We start from the raw sequence: 22,796 nt of genomic DNA, 5'->3' as shown, positions 1-22,796 counted from the left end.
ATTTTACCTCTCAGAGCCTAGACTTACTCATTTATAAGAGACTGTATGTGGTTGCAGTGAGAATTTACACCGATGTAAGTAAATTATATCACCGAATGTAAAACTCTTATTCTAGATATTTAGTGGCTCCAAGGGGGAAGGATCTCTTCGCTGATCTGCTCTCATGTCCATCCTCCCCTCTCTTCAGACCCTTGGTCCTACAGTCCTAGATTCTTTCCCAAAGAACCAATCCCTCTCTGCTGCCCTTTTGCCCCAGGTAGGAAGCTTACGACAAGGCTTACTACAATCAGCCTCAAACTAGGCTCCTGAGCTCCCAGTGCCATCTGTACCCCAAATGCCCCCATGTGCACTACCCTTTTGCATCCTCTGAGGTGTCCACAGTACTGCCAGATGCCTTCCATTCATCCCCACAAAGCAAAGCTGGAGGCTGGATACAAACTGCAGTTTATTAAGGCTCCAGAGTGAGAATTGGCACTTGTTCTGGGCAGGGGCAGGACCCAAGGGAGTAGGGTCCAAAGAGTTTGGAGGGGCCTCTTCCATCCCCCCTGGCCCCCAATAAATAAAGTTCAGCTCCATTACAGGGTGCTGGTGCAGGGCAGGAAGTCCTCACTGAGAACCCAGGGCTGCCGCTTCCTTCATATTTCTCCCCACACTATGGACCTGGCCACAAGCCAGTGATCAACAGACCCTCTGGTCCTAGTGCTCTGAGGAGGCTGGGGTGAAATGTGGGACCTGGCCCCACAGGAGTTTAGGGTAGAGAGCTGGGGCTTGGTGGTGGCCTCCCCACGGCCAGTCGTGGTCCGAGGCTGCTCTGGGGCAGGCTCAGAATGGGGCCTGCATTGGGGACACTGTGCGTATCCCAGGTCGGGGCCCAGCCTGGGCCACAGCTAGATGTGTAGCTCTGTGTCATCAGGTGGCTCCAGACCAGACTCTGTGCTGAGTGCTGAAGCTGAAGGGCCCTGGGCCACTCCGAATGGTGAGACAACGGGTGAGCGAGCAGCCAGAGGAGACAGTGAGGGTGAGAAGCTGGGGGACATGGCGGCTGAGGACAGGGATCCTTCATGACTGATGGGGGAGCGATGAGAGGCGGGTGGGAAGATGGCACGGGCTACAGCTGTGTTGGCAGGCTTGGGGGGCACAGACTTGGCTCCTGGATGGGCCACAGCAGTGATGAGGGGTGGTGGGTCAATACGGGGAGCTGGGGGGCAGGGCCGGGCTTCATCCTTGAGCCGAGCGATCTCTGTGAAGACACTGGCTAGGGGCTGGAACTGAGGGCACCAGCTCAGCAGGTAGTCCCAGTTATAGCTGCCGCGGAGCTCCTCTTCGCCAGCCACAATGGCCGTCAGCGCACCTGCCACACACGGCTTGCCATCTGCTGGGAATCCATAGTCCCCAGTGGGGGCGGGGCTCAGGCCACACCCCCCAAGAAAGGCTGTGGCGGTAGCTGGGGTCCCCTCCTCTCGATACAGAGTGGCTCCTGCACCTGGCAGCAGTAGCCCTGCCTTGCGGCCCTTATACCAGGTGTCAGGGGCAGGTGGCTCACAGGATGTGTCACTGAGTCCATCTGCATCCTGCTGGATGCCTGAGTCAGGACCACGGGCAGCCAGGGAAGATGCCACACTGGCCACACGCGGGAACTCATTGATCATGCGGATCTCATCATCCTCTGCAGCCTCTGCGGAGCCTCGGCCGCTTGAATGTGAAGGGTCCAGGGAGCCGCCACGGGGGTAAGGGCCTCCAGCTCCTGGTCCCCCGTAGCTAGGGAGAGTCTGGTGATACAGGTGTTCTGAGGGTGGTGGACTGGGTGGTTCCCGGCCCAGCTTCTGCAGGGAGCCACTGGCTAAGGGTGCTGCCTGTGACATTGGGCCAGGAGCTGACTCAGCCTTGCGGTTACGGGCCCGAACAAGCCCTAGAACCAGAGCTGCCAGTGCAAGTACCACCACAACTCCCAAGGAGGCTGCCACAGCCCCTACCAAGAGCAGGTTAAGATCAGGTGCCAGTCCCAGTGCAGTATGGGTGATATCCACAGTCACTGGCACTGTGGCACTCCGGGACCCGGGCAGAGGCCCCCGTGCTACTACCTCCAGCCTTAGCTCCCGTGGCGTTTCACGCCGGGCCCGTCCCCCGCCCCCAGAGGTGGCTGTTCCACTGCCTGGAGCCCGACTGTCCACTCGAAGGTACAGGGCGCCTGTAGTCTGGTTGATACCAAAATAGGGAGAGGAGGAGGCAAGGGAATAGAGCACCAGCCCATCAGCACCTCCATCCTCATCTGTGGCCTGCACATGGCCCAGGCTGTGGCCTCGCTGGGCACCTTCTGGCACTTGGAAGTGGAATGCTGGAGCTAGGAACACGGGATCATACTCATCCTCTCCAGTCACTAGCACTGACACAGTGACAGAAGCCGAGAGATTGCCAGCATCCGCAGCACCCACCAGCAGTCGGAAGCTTCCTGTGTGCTCATAGTCAAAGGGTACTCGTGCTCGCAGCTCTCCACTGGAGCTGTTCAGTGCAAACGCCTCACGGCCCTCAGGCCCTGGCCCAGCCTCCAACAGACTATAGCGGAGCTTCCCAAAAGCCCCGGCATCCCCATCGATCGCATGCAGAGTGGTCACAAGAGTGCCTGGAGGCTGGTTCTCAGCCAGGCTGGTACTGAGCAAGTTCAGTGGGAAGGCTGGGCCATGGTCATTCACATCCTGGACCTCGACTGTCACTGGTGCCAAAGCAAAGTGTGCCCCAGCAGGGTCAGTAGCCTGCACTACGAGCTGATGTCGAGACTGGGTCTCACAGTCCAGAGGGTGAGCCAGTCGCAAGGCACCTGAGCTCTCATCCAGCTCAAAGAGCCCCAGGGGGTCACCTGAGCTGAGGGTGAAATGCACAAGGCCATGAGGGCCGGGGTCAGCATCAGAGGCCTCCACATGCAGCAGCTCAGCGCCCACAGGCATGTCCTCAGGTACCGTCACACGGTAGGATGCTCGGGTAAAGACAGGTGGATTGTCATTGACATCTAGTACAGTGACAGTGACGGACACAGCTGAACTTCGGGGTGGCTGCCCTCGGTCAGATGCAGCCACGGTTAGGTTGTACTGCGTTAGGGTTTCAAAGTCCAGTGGCTCAAGCAGTACCAGGCATCCCAATGCCTGAGGACCCGGTCCAACACCCTCCCCAGCCTCAGCCAACCGAGGTTCCAGCTGGAAGACCCGGCCCCTGTTGCCACTAATGATGCTATAGTCTACAGTGGCATGGGTGCGGCTTCCATCAGCATCCGTGGCCTCCAGGGTGAGCAGGGTGGAACCAGGGGGCAGATCTTCAGTCACAGCCACACGGTAGTGTGGCAAAGTGAAGCTTGGGGCATGGTCATTCTGGTCTTGCAGCTGGACATGTACTGTGGCTCGGGCTGCCCGGCGTGGAGCTCCGTGATCTCGTGCTTCCAGTACCACATCCAACACTCCTGGCCCCTCATGGCTTAAGGCCTCTGTTCCTACTGTTGTGAACAAAGTTCCTGAGATGAGAAGAAAAGGGAAACACACATTCAGCAATGGCCAAACTGTGTCAGCAGAAGACATATCACCTTCAGGTGATTTGGATTTGGAAGTCAGACTCCAGGGATTGGCCCATGTGCTAAAACAGTATGCAACAGCCTCAAAAGACTCAGCTCAGGAACAGACAGGCAGTCAGGCTTATATTAAAGACAAAGTCGGTAGAAGGTGCTCCTAGAATCAGAAGTCTAGGAGTCAAGTTATTGGTAACAAATTCTAGAAATAACATCTTAATTTATATATGGCCAAATATGGTTAAAAGATCAAGGGATCGCATTGTAGGGAAGACATACCGTTGTTGGGGTCAACACTGAAGCCCTCCACAGGAGAAGCCAGATGGTAGGAAATGTGGCCATTGGCACCTGAGTCTCGGTCCGTAGCAGAGACAGAGAGAATGGCACTGCCCGGTGGTGTATGCTCAAGCAGCATCACCTAAGGTGTGAGAAAGTGTTTAGGATCAAACATCCCAGCTTCCCTGCTGCTCCCAGCCTTTGTGCTGGAGCTTGATCCAATAAGCCGTGTTTGGCATCCATTCCAGCTTGAGAGCTATACTTGTTAAGCTGTGAGTGAGAACTCCTTTTCCCCCTTTCTGGTCACAGGATACAGAACCTAGATATAGTCTACAGGCCCTGGAAGGCTGGTCTGAGATGGGACATTCCTGTTTGTCAATGGACTCTAGCATCCAGCTGACCCCAAACACTTTTAGATCTGTCTCCTCCCTGTCCAGCAGGAACAATCCTGGGCCCACTTGTGGAGGCATCTAGGAGTGAGTACCTGGTAGAGACTATGTGAGAAGGTAGGTGTGTTGTCATTGACATCCTCCACAAGCACCGTGAGGTTGGCGTGGCCCTCATGAGGTCCATCATGTGCCAGCAGCTGCAGATGGTAGTGGTCACACTGCTCAAAGTCTAAGGGGCCCGTGAGGGAGACACGTCCTCCATAGCGGCCAATACTGAAAGGATCCTGGGGCCCAGATGGGCTCAGCACATACCATAGCACTGGACCAGAGTCCACATCATTCCCTGTTACCTGTGCAATTTCTGAGCCCAACAATGCATCTGCAAAACACCAGACAAGGGAATTCAGCAGGGTCTTTATGTACTCTTGGAAGTACATGGTGGGTAAGTTTTTCTCTGCCACCTTTTATTCTTTTCACTTTATGTAGCCCTCACCTTCTGACACTCGGAGCTCCCAGGGCTGGGGGATGGTAGGACGGTTGTCATTGGTATCAATGACCATCACTGTCAGTGTGGCTGAGCCCACCAGGGCCGGGCTCCCTCTGTCTGTAGCCATTAGTACTAGCCTGGACACAAAGCACAATCAGATGGAAGGGCCTAGAGATAAGAGTGAACTTGGGAAAGGCTAAGGGAACTCAAGACAATGCTTGACTTTAGGGAATCTCAGGAGGTAGCCTAGGGATTGTGAGGAATACAAGATGAGGCTTGAAAATAAACAGGCCCAAGATGGAAGCCTTGGGTCTGCAGAAGTCAGGTCTCACCGTGTTTCAGCCCAGATCTCCCGATCCAGGATAGCTGTGGTAGTGATCGTGCCTGTGGCTGGGTCTACGTGGAATAAGCCTCGTGCTGGCTGGGAGGCAGCCAGACTATAGGAGATCTGTCCTCCAGAGCCTTGATCCAGGTCATCTGCCTCCACCTGGTGAGTGTAGGAGATGGTTGGCACTAGCTTGGCCACAAACAAATCAGACCAGCTCATCCCTCCCATCTTCCCATCACATCCCACACCTGCAGTACGGGCCCTTCCAAGGGCCGAGATTCTGGCAGAAAAGCCACATAGTGGGGTCGCAGGAAACGGGGAGCATTGTCATTGGCATCTTGCAGGGTCAGGGTCAGCACAGAGAAGGCAAAGGCTCCTCCACTCTCTGCCTGCAGCACCAGTCGCAGACGCGGGCTCGTCTCAAAGTCCAGCCCCTCGGCTGCACGAACTGTGATGGCTCCTGTTGGGAGGCAGACTGCATCAGTGAGTCCTTTTCCTTACCCCTGGAGTCTCCTCCTCCAAGGCTGCTTACTCAAGAGAACCCTTTCCCCTTTCAGTCTCGTGTGGTCCAAAGAACCTGCTTCTGCCTCCCCAGGAACCTATCCCTTCACACAAAGCCCCTGCTCTGATCCTTTACCTGTATTAGGCTGGATAGAGAATATCCCTTTCTCATTTCCACTGAGAATGCTATAGATGATTGGTCCACTTGAGCCCCCTGCGTGGACAGCCTTAGGGGAGACAACAGAAGTCCCTGTGGAGACAATGAGAGAGGGTGGTACTGGACTGTGGGCACTCCAGGAATGGGTAACTCTAGGCCATCCAGAGATACAAATTTAGAGGCACATGGCTGGTGACCAACCTGGGGGTGCATTTTCACGGAGCACAGCTTCACTACTTGCTCGGGGAAAGCGGGGTCCACGTTCAGGCTCCCCTTGAAGTCCAACAATGACCACTCCAGTGGCAGAGCGAGCTGGACGGCCAAGATCAGTAGCCACGATGAAGAGGACACGATCTCGGGGTCCCAGAGCTACAGGAGAGCGGGTCACCCGGATTTCACCTGTGTAAGAGTCCACGGTGGTGCCAGGAGGTGGTGTGCCTGCCAGCCGGTATAGAATGGAGGCGTTGGCACCAGCATCACGATCTTCAGCTCGCAGTGTGGCCAGAGCCAGTGTTGGGGTACTGAGGCTGGGGCCTGGACGGGGGAGGCGCAGACGCAGAGGACTGGTAGGGAAAGTGGGTGCGTGGTCATTGACATCGCGTACCGTGATGGTGACAGGTACTGTGCTGCTCAGGGGCCCAGCCGCTGCACTATCCACCGCACTCACAGAAAAGGTGTAGCTGGGAAGGTGTTCTCTGTCCAGCGCTGTGGCTGTACGCAGTTCTCCAGAGGTTGGCTCTAGCAGGAAGGCTCCTGCTGTGCCTGCACCCAGGTAATAGGTCACACGGCCATTGGCCCCAGCATCAGGATCATGAGCCTGCAGTTGCAGCAGCAGTGTCCCTGCAGGTGCATCTTCGGGCACCTCCACTGAGTAGGCAGGAACAGGGAAGGCTGGGGCATGGTCATTGGCATCTAGTACAGTCACTGTCACAAGCAGAGTAGCACTGAGAGCTGGCTGGCCTCCATCCTGGGCTTCTATCTGCAGCTGGAATGATGGTTCCACTTCCCGGTCTAGTGGCCTTACAGTGCCAAACTCCCCAGAGGCAACATCTAGGGTAAAGGCGCCTGATGGATCCCCATCTGCAGAGAATAGTTAAGTACACATAAACATAAATGTGTCAGACCATGAAGATGGAAGGGCAATATAGCCAATGACAGAGATACAGGGGATGGAATGGGGCTGGGAGAAGAGCAAAGAATCAGAGACAAAGAGGAAAACAAACAGTGAAGGTAAAGCTATTGTGAATAAAGCAGCTGCTATCAGAGTATGATCTGGACAGCCCTTGGAGGCTTGTCCATGAGGACTTGTCATATACTGAAGACCAAACTGTTATCATAGGCATTATGTGCCATTTTCATTCTTATCTCACAGTTCACAGGGGATGCTTTAGAATACATAAGATCAACGCTTGGTGGATGGAATGTGTGCATATGCATTCTCCTGTTTTCCAGAATATTCTGGGTAGAACAAGTGGAATTATAATTTAAGAAACAGTTTGTGCTAGCTTCCCTCTGTTATACCTATGATCTCTGCATTACCATTGTTATTTGAAATCCGAACATTTCCTTTTGTATATGCCAAAGCACCAAGCAGCATATTTAATTGTTTTGTTTCTCAATGATTTTTTTTTTCTGGCCCTGGACTTGTACCCCGGTCCTAAGTGCTTCACTGAGAATTTTTTGCTCAAGGCTAGTGTTATACTACTTGAGCTACAAACTCCACTTCCAGCTTTTTGGTGGCTAATTGGAAATAAGAATCTCACACACTCTCCTGTCTAGGCTGGCTTTGAGCCACGATCCTCAGGTCTCAGCCTCCTGGAAAACTAGGATGCTAGGATTAAAGATGTAAGCCATTACTGGTTGGTATTTAATTTTTATTGTTTTAATATCCAATATAGTAAATGTTGATAAAATTTACATATTAACCTTTTAGAGTTCACATCTGGGTGTGGTGGTTCATATTTTTTGTGGTCAGTCTGGGCAACATAGTGAAAGCCATCACACACACACAAATGTCCTGAGACCAAAACATTTGAGAATCACTACTCAACAGCGAGAGAAAATAAGAAAAGAAAGGAGGAAGTAAAGAAGAAAGAAAGAAGCAGGGCCAAAGAGGGAAATTAAGAACTAGAGAGGCATGAATAAAGAAGAATAATAGCTGGGAGCTGGTGGCTCACACTTATAATTCTAGCTACTCAGGAGGCTAAGATCTGAGGATCACAGTTCAAAGCCAGCCCTGGTAGGAAAGTCTGTGAGACTCTTATCTCCAATTAATCACCAGAAAACTGAAAGTAGTGCTGTAGTAGAGTGCTTGCCTTGAACTAAGAGCTGAGGGACAGCGCCCAGGCTCAGAATTCAAGCCCCAAAACTGACAAAAAATAAATAAAATAAGGTCATTTTAAGGAAAATGGATGGAATAAAAGATCATGTTAAGTGAGATAAGCCAAGCTCAGAAAGACAAATAAAATGTTTTTGCTCATATGTGGAAGCAAAAAGATAATAAAAATGTCAGGATTGTAAAAGAGAGAGTGTTGCAGGTGATCAGCAGGTGGGAAGAAGAGAGGAGAGGGTGTCAGGAGGTAGTACTATATAGAATACATATACACATAGGAAAACAGCATAATGAAACCCACTAAAACTCTTAATAGGGAACAGGAGAGAGAGGACAATTAAGAAACAGCAATATAAATGGGAGGAATTTGAGTAAAGTACTAGATAGATAGATAGATAGATAGATAGATAGATAGATAGATAGACAGATAGATAGAATCACAATGTATCATTATGCCAGTAATTATACAATAAAGATGGTGAATGTGATCAAGTTTTATTATATGGATGTATGTATGTAAAGATAATGAAATGCCTTTGTATAGTTAATGCATGTTAAAAAAATTGACCCCCTCGAGTAAACAGCTGCTCTGAAACTGGCACGGTGGCATACATCTAATAATGCCAGCACTCTAGAATGCTGAGGCAGGAGGATCCCAAGTTCAAGGCCAGCCTGAGCTACATAGCAAGATGTCGCCTCAAGAAAATAAAATTTAAAACCCTGCAAAAATATTCAGTCTCGGGCTGGGAAGATGGCTCAGTGGTAGAGCGCTTGCCTTGCATGCTTGAGGCCCTGGGTTCGATTCCTCAGCACCACATAAGCAAAAAGAAAAAAAAACCAGAAGTGGCGCTGTGGCTCAAGTGGTAGAGCGCTAGCCTTGAGCTGAAGAGCTGAGGGACAGCACCCAGGCCCAGAGTTCAGGCCCCACGACCGGACCCAAAAAAAAAAAAATATTCAGTCTCCCCGCTATTGCTTTTAGTGTAGTTCTAATTTTACTATGCTACAGGTAGGTATTTGGTACAGACACACTCTGAAACAAGCAGTCTTCTTAGAGTCTCCAGACAATGTCATTGTCTCTTCATGCTGGTGGCTCACACCTGTAATCCTAGCTACTCAGGAGGCTGAGATCTGAGGATCACGGTTCAAAGCCAGCCTGGGCAGGAAAGCCTCTGAGACTCTTATCTCCAATAACCCACCAGAAACCGGAAGTGACGTTGTGGCTCAAGTGGTAGGGCACTCACCTTGAGCTGAAGAGTTCAGGGACAGTGCCCAGGCCCAGAGTTCAAGCCCCACGACAAACAAACAAACAAAAAAAGTGTCTCTTTGTGAGAAAGCGCATTTATTAAGAAATAAAGGTCAGAAAAAAGTTAGAGAGGCAGAGAAAAAGATACCCCCCAGATATGCTGATGTATGCATGAGGGAAAAAAGTATAAGACATACACAAGAGGGGAAAAGTGACCCAGACACACTGAAACCAACAGAGGCCAACAGGGAGCAAGCACCAGGCAAGGAGGTGGTAAGTTAGCAAGAATGAGATGGTTCTCACCCAGGATGTGGTACTCCAACTTCCCATTGGCTCCTACATCTGGGTCAGAGGCCCGTAGTGTAGTAAGAGTCTGGGGGTCTTGGCCCTCAGGTACTTCCAGAGAAAGGTGGGCATTCCCAAAGGTTGGAGCATGGTCGTTCTCATCTTCCACGGTCACACGTACTGTGACATGAGTTAACAAGGGGGGTGAGCCCCTGTCCCGTGCATATACTGCGAGGAAGCAAAATTAATGAGGTCTAGTCTCACCTCAGTGTGCTTACACATCTTCACAGATACACATGCTAGCTAGAAAACATCTATCGTGCCACATATTCTGGGCACACACGTGTACATGTGGAACATATGGATACACATAAAAAGAGGTTCTTTTTCTCTCCATCTCCTCTGCTTGGTACATGCAAGACCTATCTCCTATTAGTAGTGGTGAGGCTGAAAAGACTTGAAATGAGATATCAAAAGAGTTGGGCTCAAGTTCCTGCTTTGCCAGTGTCAAGCTATCTTGGTTTGAGAAAGTCACTTCACTTCTCTGATACTCATATCAAAACGCTCCTGTTAAGTGGTTGCAGTATAATCTAAGGGAGGCCTAGAGGGCATAGCTGTGAAATAGGTATTTGAAATTCTGTATGGTCACAGTAAGGACAATTCAGAAGTCAGCTCACCTAGCATCCTATCTAAATCTTGGCTTTCCATAAGCTGTGCTATACTAGATGGAACTTCTAGAAGATACATACTTTGGTTGTTCTACCCATGTTTGCAACACTCGTGGCTCTCACCTGTTAAGTTGATCTCCTCTTGTTCCTCTCGATCCAGGGCGCGGAGAGTAGTGAGAACTCCAGTGTTTGGGTCCAGAGAGAAGCTTTCGCCAGAAACACCTCCATAAGTGACTTGCCCATTGGCCCCTGAGAAGGGGCAGCATGGGGAGTGATCAGAGGGTAAACACACCCTGTATTCCTCTGTCTCTCCCTCTTACAATCCATACCCCACTAGGTCTTACCCAAGTCAGGGTCAGTTGCCCGCAGGGTGAGCAGCGATGTACCAGGGGTGCTGTTCTCACGCAAGACGACGCTGTACTCCTGTTGCTGGAAAGTGGGAGCCTCATCGTTGACATCAACGATGCTGACAGTCAGGAGCTGAGTGGATGAGCGAGGCGGGGAGCCGTGGTCTGAAGCCACGATGGTCAGTATATGCTCAGCTCGCTGCTCTCGGTCCAAGGGCCGCACCACGGACAGGGCTCCTAGGTGAGTAAGAAGGCAGATTGGTAGCAACCTCCACACTCCCCGCAACCCAGCATCCTCCAGGCCCACACCCCTGGCCCAATGCTCACCAGTGCTCGCGTGCAGCCGGAAGTGGCCGTCTCCCCCAGCTGCCAGGCGATAGGACACGCGCGCCGCCTCCCCCAGGTCCGGATCTCGGGCCACCACGTGCAGGGTGGTGGGCCCAGGCGGCTGGTCCTCGGGGAGGCGCACGCGGGAGGGCGAGGCGAACACCGGTGCGTTGTCATTTTCATCCGTGACAAAGACACGCGCGGAAACGCGGGCTGCGCGGCGGCGGCTGGCATTGCTGGGCCGGTCGCTGGCTTCCACGAGCAGCAGCAGCGCGGGCGTGGTCTCGCGATCCAGGCCGCGCGGAGCGCTGAGCGCCCCGGTGCGCGCGTCCAGACGCAGCGCCGGCACCGGCGGCTCCTGGCGGAGCAGACGGTAGCGCACTTCGCTGTTGGGGCCCGGGCCGTCGGCATCCGACGCGCGGAAGGTGTACAGCGCCGCGCCGGGCTCGGGGTTCTCGGGTAACGCCAGCGCGAGGGGGTCGCGCGCAAAGGCAGGTGCGTGCTCGTTCTCGTCCTGCACGCGCACCTGCACTCGCAGCAGCCGCGCGCCCGCGCCTCCCGGCCCCTCGGCGCGCACCGTGAGCGCGCGCCAAGCAGGGCCAGTCTCAAAGTCCAAAGGCCGCGCCAGGTACAAGCGTCCCGAGGTCGCATCCAGCGCAAAGGTGCCCTCGGGGTCAGCGCCACCTACCAGGGTGTAGGTGAGCGCGCCCACACCAGGTGGCTCTGGAGGCGCCACGGAGCCCAACAGGGATCCCGGCTGAAGCCCCTCAGCGGCTGTCACCGTCAGCACGACAGGTACTGGAGCTGCCGGGTCAGGCTCTGCCAGATCCGACGGTGGCTCGGCCACGCGAGCAGAGGGAAGCACCTGTTGTGGGCCAGGGAGGGAGGATGCAATCAGGAAGACCGGTGTAAAAGTAGGTCTGCTCTGGGTAGTAGGACAAGGTGGTAAGACTAGGCTGGGAAGGCCCATGGGGCCACCACAGAAGCTTGCGCTAATTAATGGAGGGGCGCAGAGCAGCAGCTAGAAGAATGGGCGTACCTGCACCAGCAGCTGGAGGCTGGCGCTCCGAGGAGGGCTGCCTTGATCTTGAGCACTCAGTGTCAGCACGTAGTGGGGCCGCTCTGCACGGATCAGGGATGCTGCAGTGAGCAGTTCTCCAGAGTGAGGGTGCAGCGAGAAGAGCTCTGAGCCAGGACCTGAGGACAGGTAGAAGGATGAGGGTTTGGCTCTCAGAACTGAGAAGGCCATGAAAACAACCCTCCCCCACTCAGCCCCTCCCTTTTTCTTACCACTCCCCTCCCCCCCATACCAGTGAGCATGTAAAGGACGGTCCCGTTCTCCCCTTCATCCGGATCCTTGGCCTGCAGTGTTGTCACTGGAGTTCCTGGAGGCACACGGTCTGGTACCTATGGGGATGCAACTCTTACAATCATCTTCCTATGCTGAAATCAACGCTGAATCCAATACCCCTCACCAGTGTGTAGGCAGAGCATTTTTTTTCCCTCTCTTACCTACACCTAGGGTTCTATAGGGAGATGGCCCCTCCCTCTCCCATTTCAGGACAGAGTCCTGCCACTTTGCATACCTGTACAGGAAGTCCCCCACCAGCAGCCCCAGAAGCCTGCAGGAAGGTGGGGCTGTTGTCATTGAGGTCAAGCACTGCAATGTGCACTGTGCCTGTGGTGCTTCGAGGAGGGCTCCCCGCATCCTGCACTTGCACCAGGAGCTGGTAACTGCTCTGCTGCTCTCGGTCCAAGGTGTGGAGTGTGGTCACTTCCCCTGGGAATGTAGGATGGAGATCATGAGGAGATATTTAGGAATGCAGAGCCTGAAGACTACAGGTGAGAATCTAGAGTTGGGCAGTGTGGGAGGGAATGCCAGGGCTCAACCTCAGGCTAAGTCCTGGTCGTCATAACTAGGATCTGGGCTAGGGGCTGGAGATCCAATCTGGGTGTTCACCAAGCTGTGGACTCTGAGGCTGATGGATCTTAGAATTTGGGTCCCAGTGCTTACCAGTCTGAGGGTGGATGCGGAAGGCTTTGCTGTCCTCTGACAGCTGTGGCAGGCTGTAGGTCAGACGTCCATTAGGTCCGGAGTCTCGGTCAGTGGCAAAAACCCGGCCTACACTGGTCCCAGGGGGCTGGTTCTCAGCCACAGCCAGGAAGGTGGGATCTTCGGACAGGCGGGGACTGTGATCATTTTGGTTGAGGATGCTGACCCTCACTGTGGCTGTACTTGTCTGTTGCCCTAACTCAGCTTTGGACCCAGATACTGCCATTACCTTCAGTGTATATAACTCCTGGGACTCACGGTCCAGTGCTGCCCGTAACCATAGCCACCCACTCTGTGATTCGAGGCCAAAGGGGTTTCTGGCTCCATCTGCTGCAAGGTGATAGGTGACAGGGCTCCCATCTGGTGCCTGGGCCTGCACTTGCAAGACCTGAGTTCCAGGGGCGGTACCTGAGGGCAGATCCACACGGTAGCTAGGACTGTTGAATCGGGGACCTACTCCATGGGTCCCCAAGTCCTGTATCATGACCCGAAGTCGAAAATGGCTGGTGCGTGGTGGGGAGCCCCCATCCCGTGCTTCTAGCTCCAGCTCATGATCTGGCCTTCCTGGAGGCCCCAGAGGTCCCATAAGCCGTACATGGCCTGTAGTGGGGTCCACGGTGAAAGCTCCATCACCTCCAGCAAGCAGGGTAAAGGTGATCCGGCTGTTAACCCCTGAGTCAGGGTCCACAGCCCGCAGTGTGTAGATGGGAGTTCCTGGAGCAGTGTTTGGTGGCAGTAATACAGTGTCTTCAGATGCAGGGAAAGCAGGGGAGTTGTCATTCACATCATCCAGCAGCACACGCACCCGAGCGATGGCATAAGCTGGGGGTACCCCACTGCCTGCTCGCACCTCCAGCTCCAACACTGGTCCCATAAGCTCTCGGTCTAGAGGGCGAAGTGTTTTTAACAGTCCTGAGGTCGAATCTAGGGCGAAGAGTCCTCGGGGATCTCCAGCAGATAGGGTAAGGCTCACAGGCCCAGAGCGACCTAGTGAAGAGGAAGGAAGGATGAGAGAAGTGGTATGGGAGCATCTCTTGAGTTAGAGCCCAGACTCTGATCCCAAGAAAGGCTGGGAGGTACATGTGTGACTTGCAAAGTATTAGGAAGGAGGCAGGAGTTGGCAGGGAAGTTTGTTAGCACTGCAGTGGCATTCATGCACCAGTGTTCTGTATTGGGGATAGCTGTCATGTGACACTCTAGGGTACCCTGAGATGGTGCTGGAGGACTATATTGGGGGTTCTCATACCTGGTGGGTTGCGTGCCTGTACTATACCCACACTGGTGCCTGGTGCCACATCTTCTGGCACAGAAAAGACATATTGTAGTTGCTCAAATATAGGTGGTGTGGGCGTTCCAGGCACAATGCTGATGTTGACGCGGGCACTGGGTTCAGCCTTCAGGCCACCTCCATCCTGAGCCCCTATCTCCAGCTGCACCACAGAATTAGCCCGTCTGGTCAAGGGCCAGGCTACTGTCAAAAGCCCTAGAAAAAGGGTAGACACAGAGAACTATAAGGAAAGAACGGGGAATGATTATGGAAGGGATACACAATATATCATTTAGACGGGTGGGGGTCAGGGCAAAGGCTGAGAATAGGTCATGAGAGGATCCTCACCTGAGTGCTCATCCAAGGTGAAGAGAGGGGGGCTATTGCCCGCTAGGATGTGGTAAGAGAGTCTTCCATGGGGTCCCTGGTCAGGGTCGTGGGCACGCACCCTCAGCACAGCTGTGCCTGGTGAGCTCTGGACACTCAGACTGGCAGCGTATTCGCGTGGATAAAACTGAGGTGGGTTGTCATTCTCATCCGACACAAACACCTTCACATACACCATGGACTTGAGGCCTCCCTGGTGGGACATGCGGTCCTAGGTCAGATGGATTTGCCTGGCCCTGGCAACAGCTCCGACTCCAGTGACCCTGCCCAACATCTGTCTACTCACCCCATCCACAGCTGTCACTGTAAAGTCAAAGCTGGAAGGGCCCTGGTCACGATCCAGGGTCCGGGTGGTGCACACATCACCACTGTGGGCATCAATGCGAAATGGGGGAGATCCAGAAGTTCCAAGTCCAGCACCCAAGGAATAGGAGAGGAGGCCAAAGGGGCCACTGTCAGCATCTGTGGCAGTCACCTGAGGAGAGGGAGTGATAGCCAGGTAAGTAATAGCCCCTCTTTGACCAGAAACGTCAGATCAAAGAGGTAATTAGAAAAGAGTAGCTGATGCTGAGTGGGGTGGCTCATGCTTGTAATCCCAGCCACAGGGGAGGCAGAGATCACAAGGATAGAGATTTGAGGCCTGCCTGGGCAATAAGTTGGCAATAGTCTATCTCATAAAGTAAGTCAGGCATGGTCCATGTGATGAGGGAAGCTGTAGGTATGAAGATGGCTAGCCCCAGGAAAAAGCATGAGACCCTACCCCCAAAATAACTAAAGGTAAAAGAAGGACTGGGAGCATAGCTCAAGTGGTAGAATGCCTGCCTAGCACTTACAAGGCCCTGAGTTCCAACCCTAGTACAAAGACAGAATTTTTACAAGCAGCTGGTACCCAGAGTCCCTGAGTGGCAAACATATGGACGGAACAGCTGGGACATGGACCAAAATCAATCCGAGCCTAAACCCCGCCCAAGAATCTCTGGACATAGCTTTTTTATTAAATAGTCAGTGCAAAAAATAGTCAATACATAACCATGTTTGATGTGTGTTTGTGTTTAAAGATGTATTATTTGATGCATAATATCGATTCATTAAGTTGAGCTCACTGCCACTAACAGTAACTTATGCCTAAATGAAGCTTATCTAAGAAATCTTTTTTTTTTTCTACACATGCCACAGCCTGTTAGTGCACTAGATAGCTCTCCAGTATTACACTCTGGGACTGTTTTAAACAGAAAAATCTCTAACAAAAGGCACAAAAATGAAAGGGAATAAAAACATCTCCCCAAAACCCAAAATGTGATATTAAATAGACCTCAAAAAGGACACTTGTTCACTCTGTCAGGACTCAAAAAAAGGAAAAACATTGGGCTTTTCCACTGCATACGAAGTGACTCAAAACTTTCATCACTCTGTACATGTCTGGGTACACTGTGGTACACAGTGCTGCAACTATCAATCTGGGATTGCAAATAAATTATAGAGAGTAATGAATTTGCTAACAACATAATCCTAAAGATTGTACCTTCTATCCAGGTAGATCAAATCTCTTAATCACCCCAGGCAGAGAACTGACTGAACCTCAGAAGTACTGAGAATTATTCAGATTATAACTCCAAGGCCAGGGCCCTGTCCCTAAGCTTTTGTGTTCAAGGCTAGAGCTACCACTTGAATCACAGCTCAGTTAAAGTTTTTATTTTGGTTGGTCGTGGGGCTTGAACTCAGGGATTGGGCGCTGTCTCCTGTGCTCTTCAGCTCAAGGAGAGCACTCTACTGCTTGAGCCACAGCTCCACTTCCGGATTTTTTTTTTTAAATGGTTTATTGGACATAAGAGTCTCACGGACTTTCCTGCCCGGGCTGGCTTTGAACTGTGATCCTTAGATCTCAGCCTCCTAAGTAGCTAGGATTAAAGGCATGAGCCATCAGCGCCCAGCCTCTGTTAAAGCTTTTTATTTCTTGCTGGTTAATTGGAGACTTTCCTTGGGTTGGCTTTGAATTGTGATACTCAGATCTCAGATTCCAGAGTATTTAGGATTTCAAGCATAAGCTTTTAAGCCTGACTTAAGACAGGGTTTCTTTATGCAATGCAGGCTGGTATTGAACTCACAATCCTACCTCAGCCTCCTGGTTGCTGAGATAACAGGCCTACACCACCCTAAACTACCCAGCGTACAGGTCCCATCTTATATTGGGTTCAATTATTACTGATCTCTATAGGGTCTGCTCTACGGAATGATGGATATGGCTCCACCTTTAGCCTAGAATAAGGCTAGGTATACACACAGTAGGTGCTCTATATGTACCATATTTGTTCATTGAGTAAACGGACTGTTCTGATCTCCCTACTTTGTAACAACACTTTCTTTCATACCACTTTCTATACTGATTGCACATAGGCTCTCAATAGTGAGTTAGTTGGTAGCGGACTGCTGTAGGCTGTGACAAAGTGCTCTTTGTGGATAGATGGACCTCAGGGTCATGATACGTTGCAAGAGGAAGCTGCTGAGTTCCCATTCTCAGCCAGAAAATGTGCTCAGAGAGAAAGCTAGCCAAGGATTTCTGACTGTTGCCTGGGCCCTCAACAGAAGTGATCTGTGCCATTGTTTACCCTCCTGAGAGACATTAAGACCCTGCCATGGCTGAACCCTGGAAACAGCTCTGCTCTAACTCATTACTGTGGCCGTGGGCCCGGATATCCCAGGAGACAGACTTCCCCCCTGCATCCATCCTTGTGAGCAGCAGCACATCTGCAGGACCATTTCTAGAAACTGGGAAAGACCTTTGCCCTATGACTCATTTCAGGAAGAAAGCAATAAACAGTGGTCAGGAAAGTTGTCAGAAAGTGACCCCAAAATACACATGGCCTATTGACTGGAAATGACCAAGCCCGAAGTGAATTTTCTGACCTGCACAACTCCTGCTATAAGATTTCATTGCATATGCATAGACAGCAGGTTCTCAGCTCAGGCATTGCTTCATCCATGCGGCCCCAAACCAGTAATGACCCTCAACTCCTCTTCTCTTGTCCTTACCCAACTGCTGGCTCGCATTAGATGCAGTATTTCAAGGAGAAAAGAAAGACCTTTGTGAACTCTCTAACATTTCTATGCGACTCTAAACTTGCTATAGCTGCCCATTGTGCCCACTGCAAATACACCTCCTGTTTTGACTTCCTGACACTACCAATTCCCATTTCTCCCCTCTCACTGCTCTACCCCTTACCTCCAGGGTTACTCTTATGTATTCTTACTGATTGCTTTTACACATTGTGGCTCCCTAGAATCTCTCCATGGCCTCTTCTCACCCCAGCAGGGGTGGGGAACGTCCGGCCCTGTGGGTCATATAAGGCCTGCAAAATCACTTGGTCTGACCCTGCCAAGGCAACCACAGGCGGGACTTGAAATTAAGTAAATCTAGGAGCTTTTTTTCTTAGCAACATAAACATCAATACTAGCTGACGTCACACGCCAAATGGCCTTTGGCAGAGAAAAGGTTCCCCACTCCCTGCTTTACACATTTTCTCAGGGCCTTCTCTCTCTCCCTCTCTCTCTCTCTCTCTCTCTCTTCTCCTCACTTCCCTAGCTTCAGCCATCACCTACACTTTTACCCTGGAGCACTCTCCTATGCTGCAAGCCTGTACAACTTGACTGTCTAGATGCTTGCTTAACACCTGCACTTGGATGCCCCACAACCACTTCAAATCCAACCTGTCTAAACAAAGCTTCCCAAACCTACCCTAATGACTCTTCCATTCATTTAGTTCCTCAAGCCGGGTATCAGTTATCTTTTCTCCACCTCATATATCAATCTACTAGGGACTCAGTGAGTCCTGAGTCTTTCTTATTTGCCTATTTATCTCTTGTTGTCATTGTCACTGTCTTGAATGAGATCTGACTCATCTCTCCCTGTATTATTGTACTTATCTTTTCACAGGTGTCGGACCTCAACCTACACTCTACATCAAGGCTTCTCACCCTTGGTAATTTGTGTGTGTGTGTGTGTGTGTGTGTGTGTGTGTGTGTGTGTATTCTGGTAATGAAGCTTGAACTCAGGGCCTAGGTGCTGTGCCTTAGCCTTTTCTGCTTAAGGCTTGTGCTCTACCACTTGAGCCACAGCTTCATTTCTAGCTTTGGGGGTAGTTAACTGGAGATAAGAGTTTCATGGACTTTCATGTCCACACTGGCTTTGAACTTCAATCCTCAGATCTCAGATCTCCTCTCTCTCTGAGTAGCTAAGATTGCAGGCATGAGTTACTGGAGCCCAGCATCGTGGAACTTTTGCATTGTGAACCAGATAACTTGTTATGTGTACTGTAAGATGCTTAACTGCATCTTTGGCTTCTACCCACTAGAGGCAGTAGTATTCCACTAGTCATAACAATAAAAAAAATTGTCTCTAAGCATGGCTAAATGTCTCTTCTGCAGAGCAAAATTACCCCCAATTGTGAATCCTTGCTCCATAAGGACTTAGGATTTGGGAAACCATATCTGATCATTTTATTCCTGTACTTGAAAATCTTCAGTGATCCCTATGGAGAAAAGCCCACACTCCTTGGATTAGCTCCTGTAGTCTCATCTGTAACTCTCTCATCTTGTATCTTATGCTCCAGAGATACTGAGCTACTTATAGTCCCTTGAACAATGGGGACTCACTCTCTACTGGTTCTCTCCCATGTCCCCTCCCTCTCTCAGCTTGTAACCTTTTTCCTGCCTGATTTCCTGATACCCCATAAACTTCTGCTCAGTCTTCAGGCCAAGGGTCCTTTTCTTTAGGACTGGAAGTATATCCCAAGTGGTAGAGCACCTGTTTAGCAGGCAAAGGCCCTGAGTTCAAACCCCAGAACTGGCACAAAAAAAAAATCACACTGCTTTAATGTCCATCATGGAAGTCTTCTGATTGCAGTAAACTTGCTTTGCAAATGAATCTCCCATCTAGACTATAAACTACATGAAGTGAGGGCTGGGGTTTGATTAATTCATTTTGTATTTTGTATCCCTAATGCTGAAACATGGTAGGCAATACATATACAGTAACTTGATCAAATGTTAAGAAACAGTAACAGTTATGAACCCCCAGTAGACATTTTACCCCTTCTTCTCCAGGGTTACTAATAGTAAACTCTCCAGGAAACCACCTGGAGCGCTTCCCTCTTGCTTCAGGAACTGGTGAGGAGGGAAGAAATTTGGAAGCAATAACCCATTGGTCCTGGCCAAGAGGGAGAGTAAACACATGGGAGAGTGGGTGGTGGGAGCCAGACAGCAGCAAGCAAGCAACTCTCCAGAGTCTGGCCAGCAGACAAAGGGTCAGCCAGGCCCAGGCACTAGCCTTGGAGTCTGAGCCAACAGGCAGCCTCTGAGGGGACACTGAGGAGTCTGGAAGCTTCCCTGCCTGCAGTCTTTTCTCTGCAGCTACATTTTGTGGTGCAGCTAAAGCATTTTTCCCAAAAGACACAGCCCTACCCATGGTACTGTGTCCAGGGCCTACCCACCTGCAGGAAACAGGTTCCAGGCTGGGTCCCCTCAGGCAGTGAGGCATTGTAGAAAGTTCTCTGGAACTGGGGCTCATTATCATTCACATCTTGCAGGGCCACACTAACTGTGGCAGAGGAGGCTAAAGGGGGAAGGCCCCCATCCGTGGCCACCACAATAAGCTGTGGCTGAGGTTCCAACTCATAGTCCAGTGAGGCAGCAGTGGTGACGATGCCTGAAGTTGGATCGATGGAGAACCAGTGAGTGTGGGTGCCAGGAGCCAAGCTATAGGTCACTTGACCGTTGGAACCTTGGTCAGGATCCTGGGCTGTCACCCGTACGACAAAGCTGCCAGGCAGTGCAACTTCAGGCAAGGCTTCGGGCCGGTAGAGCTGACGGTCGAAGGCAGGAGCGTTGTCATTGACATCTGTGACATGCAGCACAAAGGCAGCTTCAGCCCTCAGTGGGGGTGAGCCGGAGTCTGTGGCTGTAACCCGCAAGTTATAGGCATCTCTCTCCTCCCGGTCGAGTCGCCGAGCCACACATACCAGGTAGATGACGCTGTCTTGGGTGCTAAGGGCAAAGTGGCCTTCGCCACCTTCCAAGGACACATTTACATGAGCAAAGTCACCATCATCTGGGTCTGACACAGAGATGCGAGCAACCAGCTGTCCAGGTGGTGCAGCCTCAGACACTCGGGGAGAACCATCTGCACTCAGGAAGATGACAGTCATGGAGGGTTGATTGTCATTGGCATCTCGCACATGCACAGTCACAAAGGCTGAGCCCAGCTCTGGGTGAGCTCCACCATCCCGTGCCTGCACCACCAGTTCATGGACCCGCCGTTGCTCAAAGTCCAGTGGCCTCTCTAGTCGCAGTAACCCTGTGTGTGCATCAATGGAGAAAGGTCCATCACCCTCACTCTGCCTTCGGTTGATCTCGTAAGTCACAGCCCCATTGGCACCAGCATCAGCATCAGATGCAAACACCTGCAAGACAGGACTTCCTGGGGCCAGGCTCTCCGACACTACAGCATGGTAACGGCTCTGATTAAAAGATGGGGCATGGTCATTGATGTCCAGCAGTGTCACATCCAACAGGGCTTGGGCCCTCCGTGGAGGAGAGCCACCATCATAGGCCTCCAGCTGTAACATGTAGTGTGAGCGGTTCTCCCGGTCCAGCTCCCCAGTAACTACTAGCTCAGGTACTGGGGCCCCATCAGGACCAGGACGTGTCTCCAACCGGAAGGTCTCTCCAGCCCCATCACCAGATAGCGAATAGCCCTGGGTTCCTAGGCGGCCAGCATCGGCATCACGAGCAGGCTCCAGTGGGTAGCGGGTGCCAAGAGCTGTATGTTCAGGTATCTGCAGGGCAGCTCGAGCCTGTGGGAAGGCAGGTGCGTGGTCATTGATGTCAGCCACTCGAACTGTGACTTCCACGGTGGCTCCATCTGGGGTGACTGCTGTGAAGCGGTAGCGGTCCCGCCGCTCACGGTCTAATACACGGGCCGTACGGACAACCCCACTGTGTTCATCGATGGCCAGGTCTGTGCCTACACCGCTGCCCTCCTGGGCAGAGATGAAGTACATAGGAGGAGCTGCCATGCCTGCTGGAAGCCCTGCACTGATGTCCCCGATCAGTGTGCCTGCTGGCTGCTCCTCATCAATCTGCAGGTCCAGGCTTCCAGCCTGACCCCAGGCTCCTGGCAACCCCGCTCCCAGCAGCACCAGCAGTGGCAGCAGAAGGAGGGGCCTGGGGCTCTTCATGCCAGGGCTGGAGGGCCCGATGCCCAGCCCCTTCTGCATGACAAGAGCAGTCCAGCAGGAGCTGGGGCTCCAGCTCCAAGCCAGACTCTGGGCCCAGCTTGTTTTCAGTCTTTGGATGAGGACTTCCTTGGGCCCTCACTGCAGCTCAAGCTCCTTGACCTATGAGAAAAACAGAAGTAAAAAGGTCACCATTGGGAAAGGCTCTATAATCCAGAAGCACTGTGAAATAGGCTATACCTATACTCAGACATGTTCAGTCCTGGGGCCAAGGGCAATCTCTGTAATCCCAGCTACTTGAGAGGTGGAAGTAGGAGAATGACATTTCTAGGTCTGCTGGGAGCCAAAATTAAAAGCAAAAGTTATTGAGACTATCTTCAAAAACAAGCCAAGCGTGGTGAAGCACACAGATAACCTCAGCTAGTAGAAGGCAGAGGCAGGATGATCTCAAGTCGAAATTTAGCCCTGAGCCAAAAGCAAGACTCTATCTGAAAAATAACTCAAAAAAAATACAGAAGGCTTGGTTCAAAGGGTAGAGCATTTGCCTAGCAATCCCAAGGTCCTAAGTTTAAATGCAGTCTGCCAAGGGAGAATAAGATATGCTGATCCCCCATCAAGGCCTGTGTGCTGCCACACATCCATCTCTTGCCCTAGAAATCTGTGCTTTGGGATTCATCAGGGTCTTCCCATCAGTGTCTCCCTTGGCAAGTCCCAATGTCACACACTGAACCCTTTCAGTAGATAATTCTGCTTTCTGTTTTTCAGGTGAGATGCCCACAACTTCCTTTCTAACTCTAGACCAGTTTAGTCAGGCCCTGGTGGTTCACAACTGCAATCCTAGCTACTCAGGAACTGAAAATTGCAGTTCAAAGCTAACCAGGGCATGAGGGTCTTATCTCCAGTTAACTACCAAAAGAGCTGAAAGTGAAGCTGTAGCTCAAGTGGTAGAGTACCAGCCTTGAGCAAAAAA

General features: G+C 51.7%; 1 protein-coding gene across 1 annotated transcript; it reads right to left on the bottom strand.

Annotated features, from left to right (window-relative positions):
- Positions 1-427: 427 nt before the first annotated feature.
- On the bottom strand, positions 428-21,888 carry Dchs1 (dachsous cadherin-related 1). The gene is made up of 20 exons (XM_042691397.1): positions 20,084-21,888; positions 14,884-15,072; positions 14,559-14,790; positions 14,190-14,426; positions 12,905-13,930; positions 12,477-12,670; positions 12,201-12,297; positions 11,930-12,087; positions 10,891-11,755; positions 10,561-10,800; positions 10,340-10,465; positions 9,567-9,776; positions 5,890-6,768; positions 5,668-5,781; positions 5,279-5,490; positions 5,035-5,189; positions 4,709-4,839; positions 4,311-4,594; positions 3,830-3,968; positions 428-3,499 (listed from the first exon to the last, which is right to left on the bottom strand). The coding sequence occupies exons 1-20, from the start codon at positions 21,866-21,868 to the stop codon at positions 888-890; spliced, it is 9,885 nt and encodes a 3,294-aa protein (XP_042547331.1). The 5' UTR covers positions 21,869-21,888; the 3' UTR covers positions 428-887.
- Between the last annotated feature and the right edge of the window lie 908 nt (positions 21,889-22,796).

Source organism: Dipodomys spectabilis, unplaced genomic scaffold (genome assembly GCF_019054845.1).
Source record: "Dipodomys spectabilis isolate Male_0828 unplaced genomic scaffold, ASM1905484v1 ptg000145l, whole genome shotgun sequence".
Lineage (NCBI taxonomy): Eukaryota > Metazoa > Chordata > Mammalia > Rodentia > Heteromyidae > Dipodomys > Dipodomys spectabilis.
Note: the sequence above shows the minus strand (reverse complement) of the source record. Positions and strands in the feature narration are given on the sequence as shown.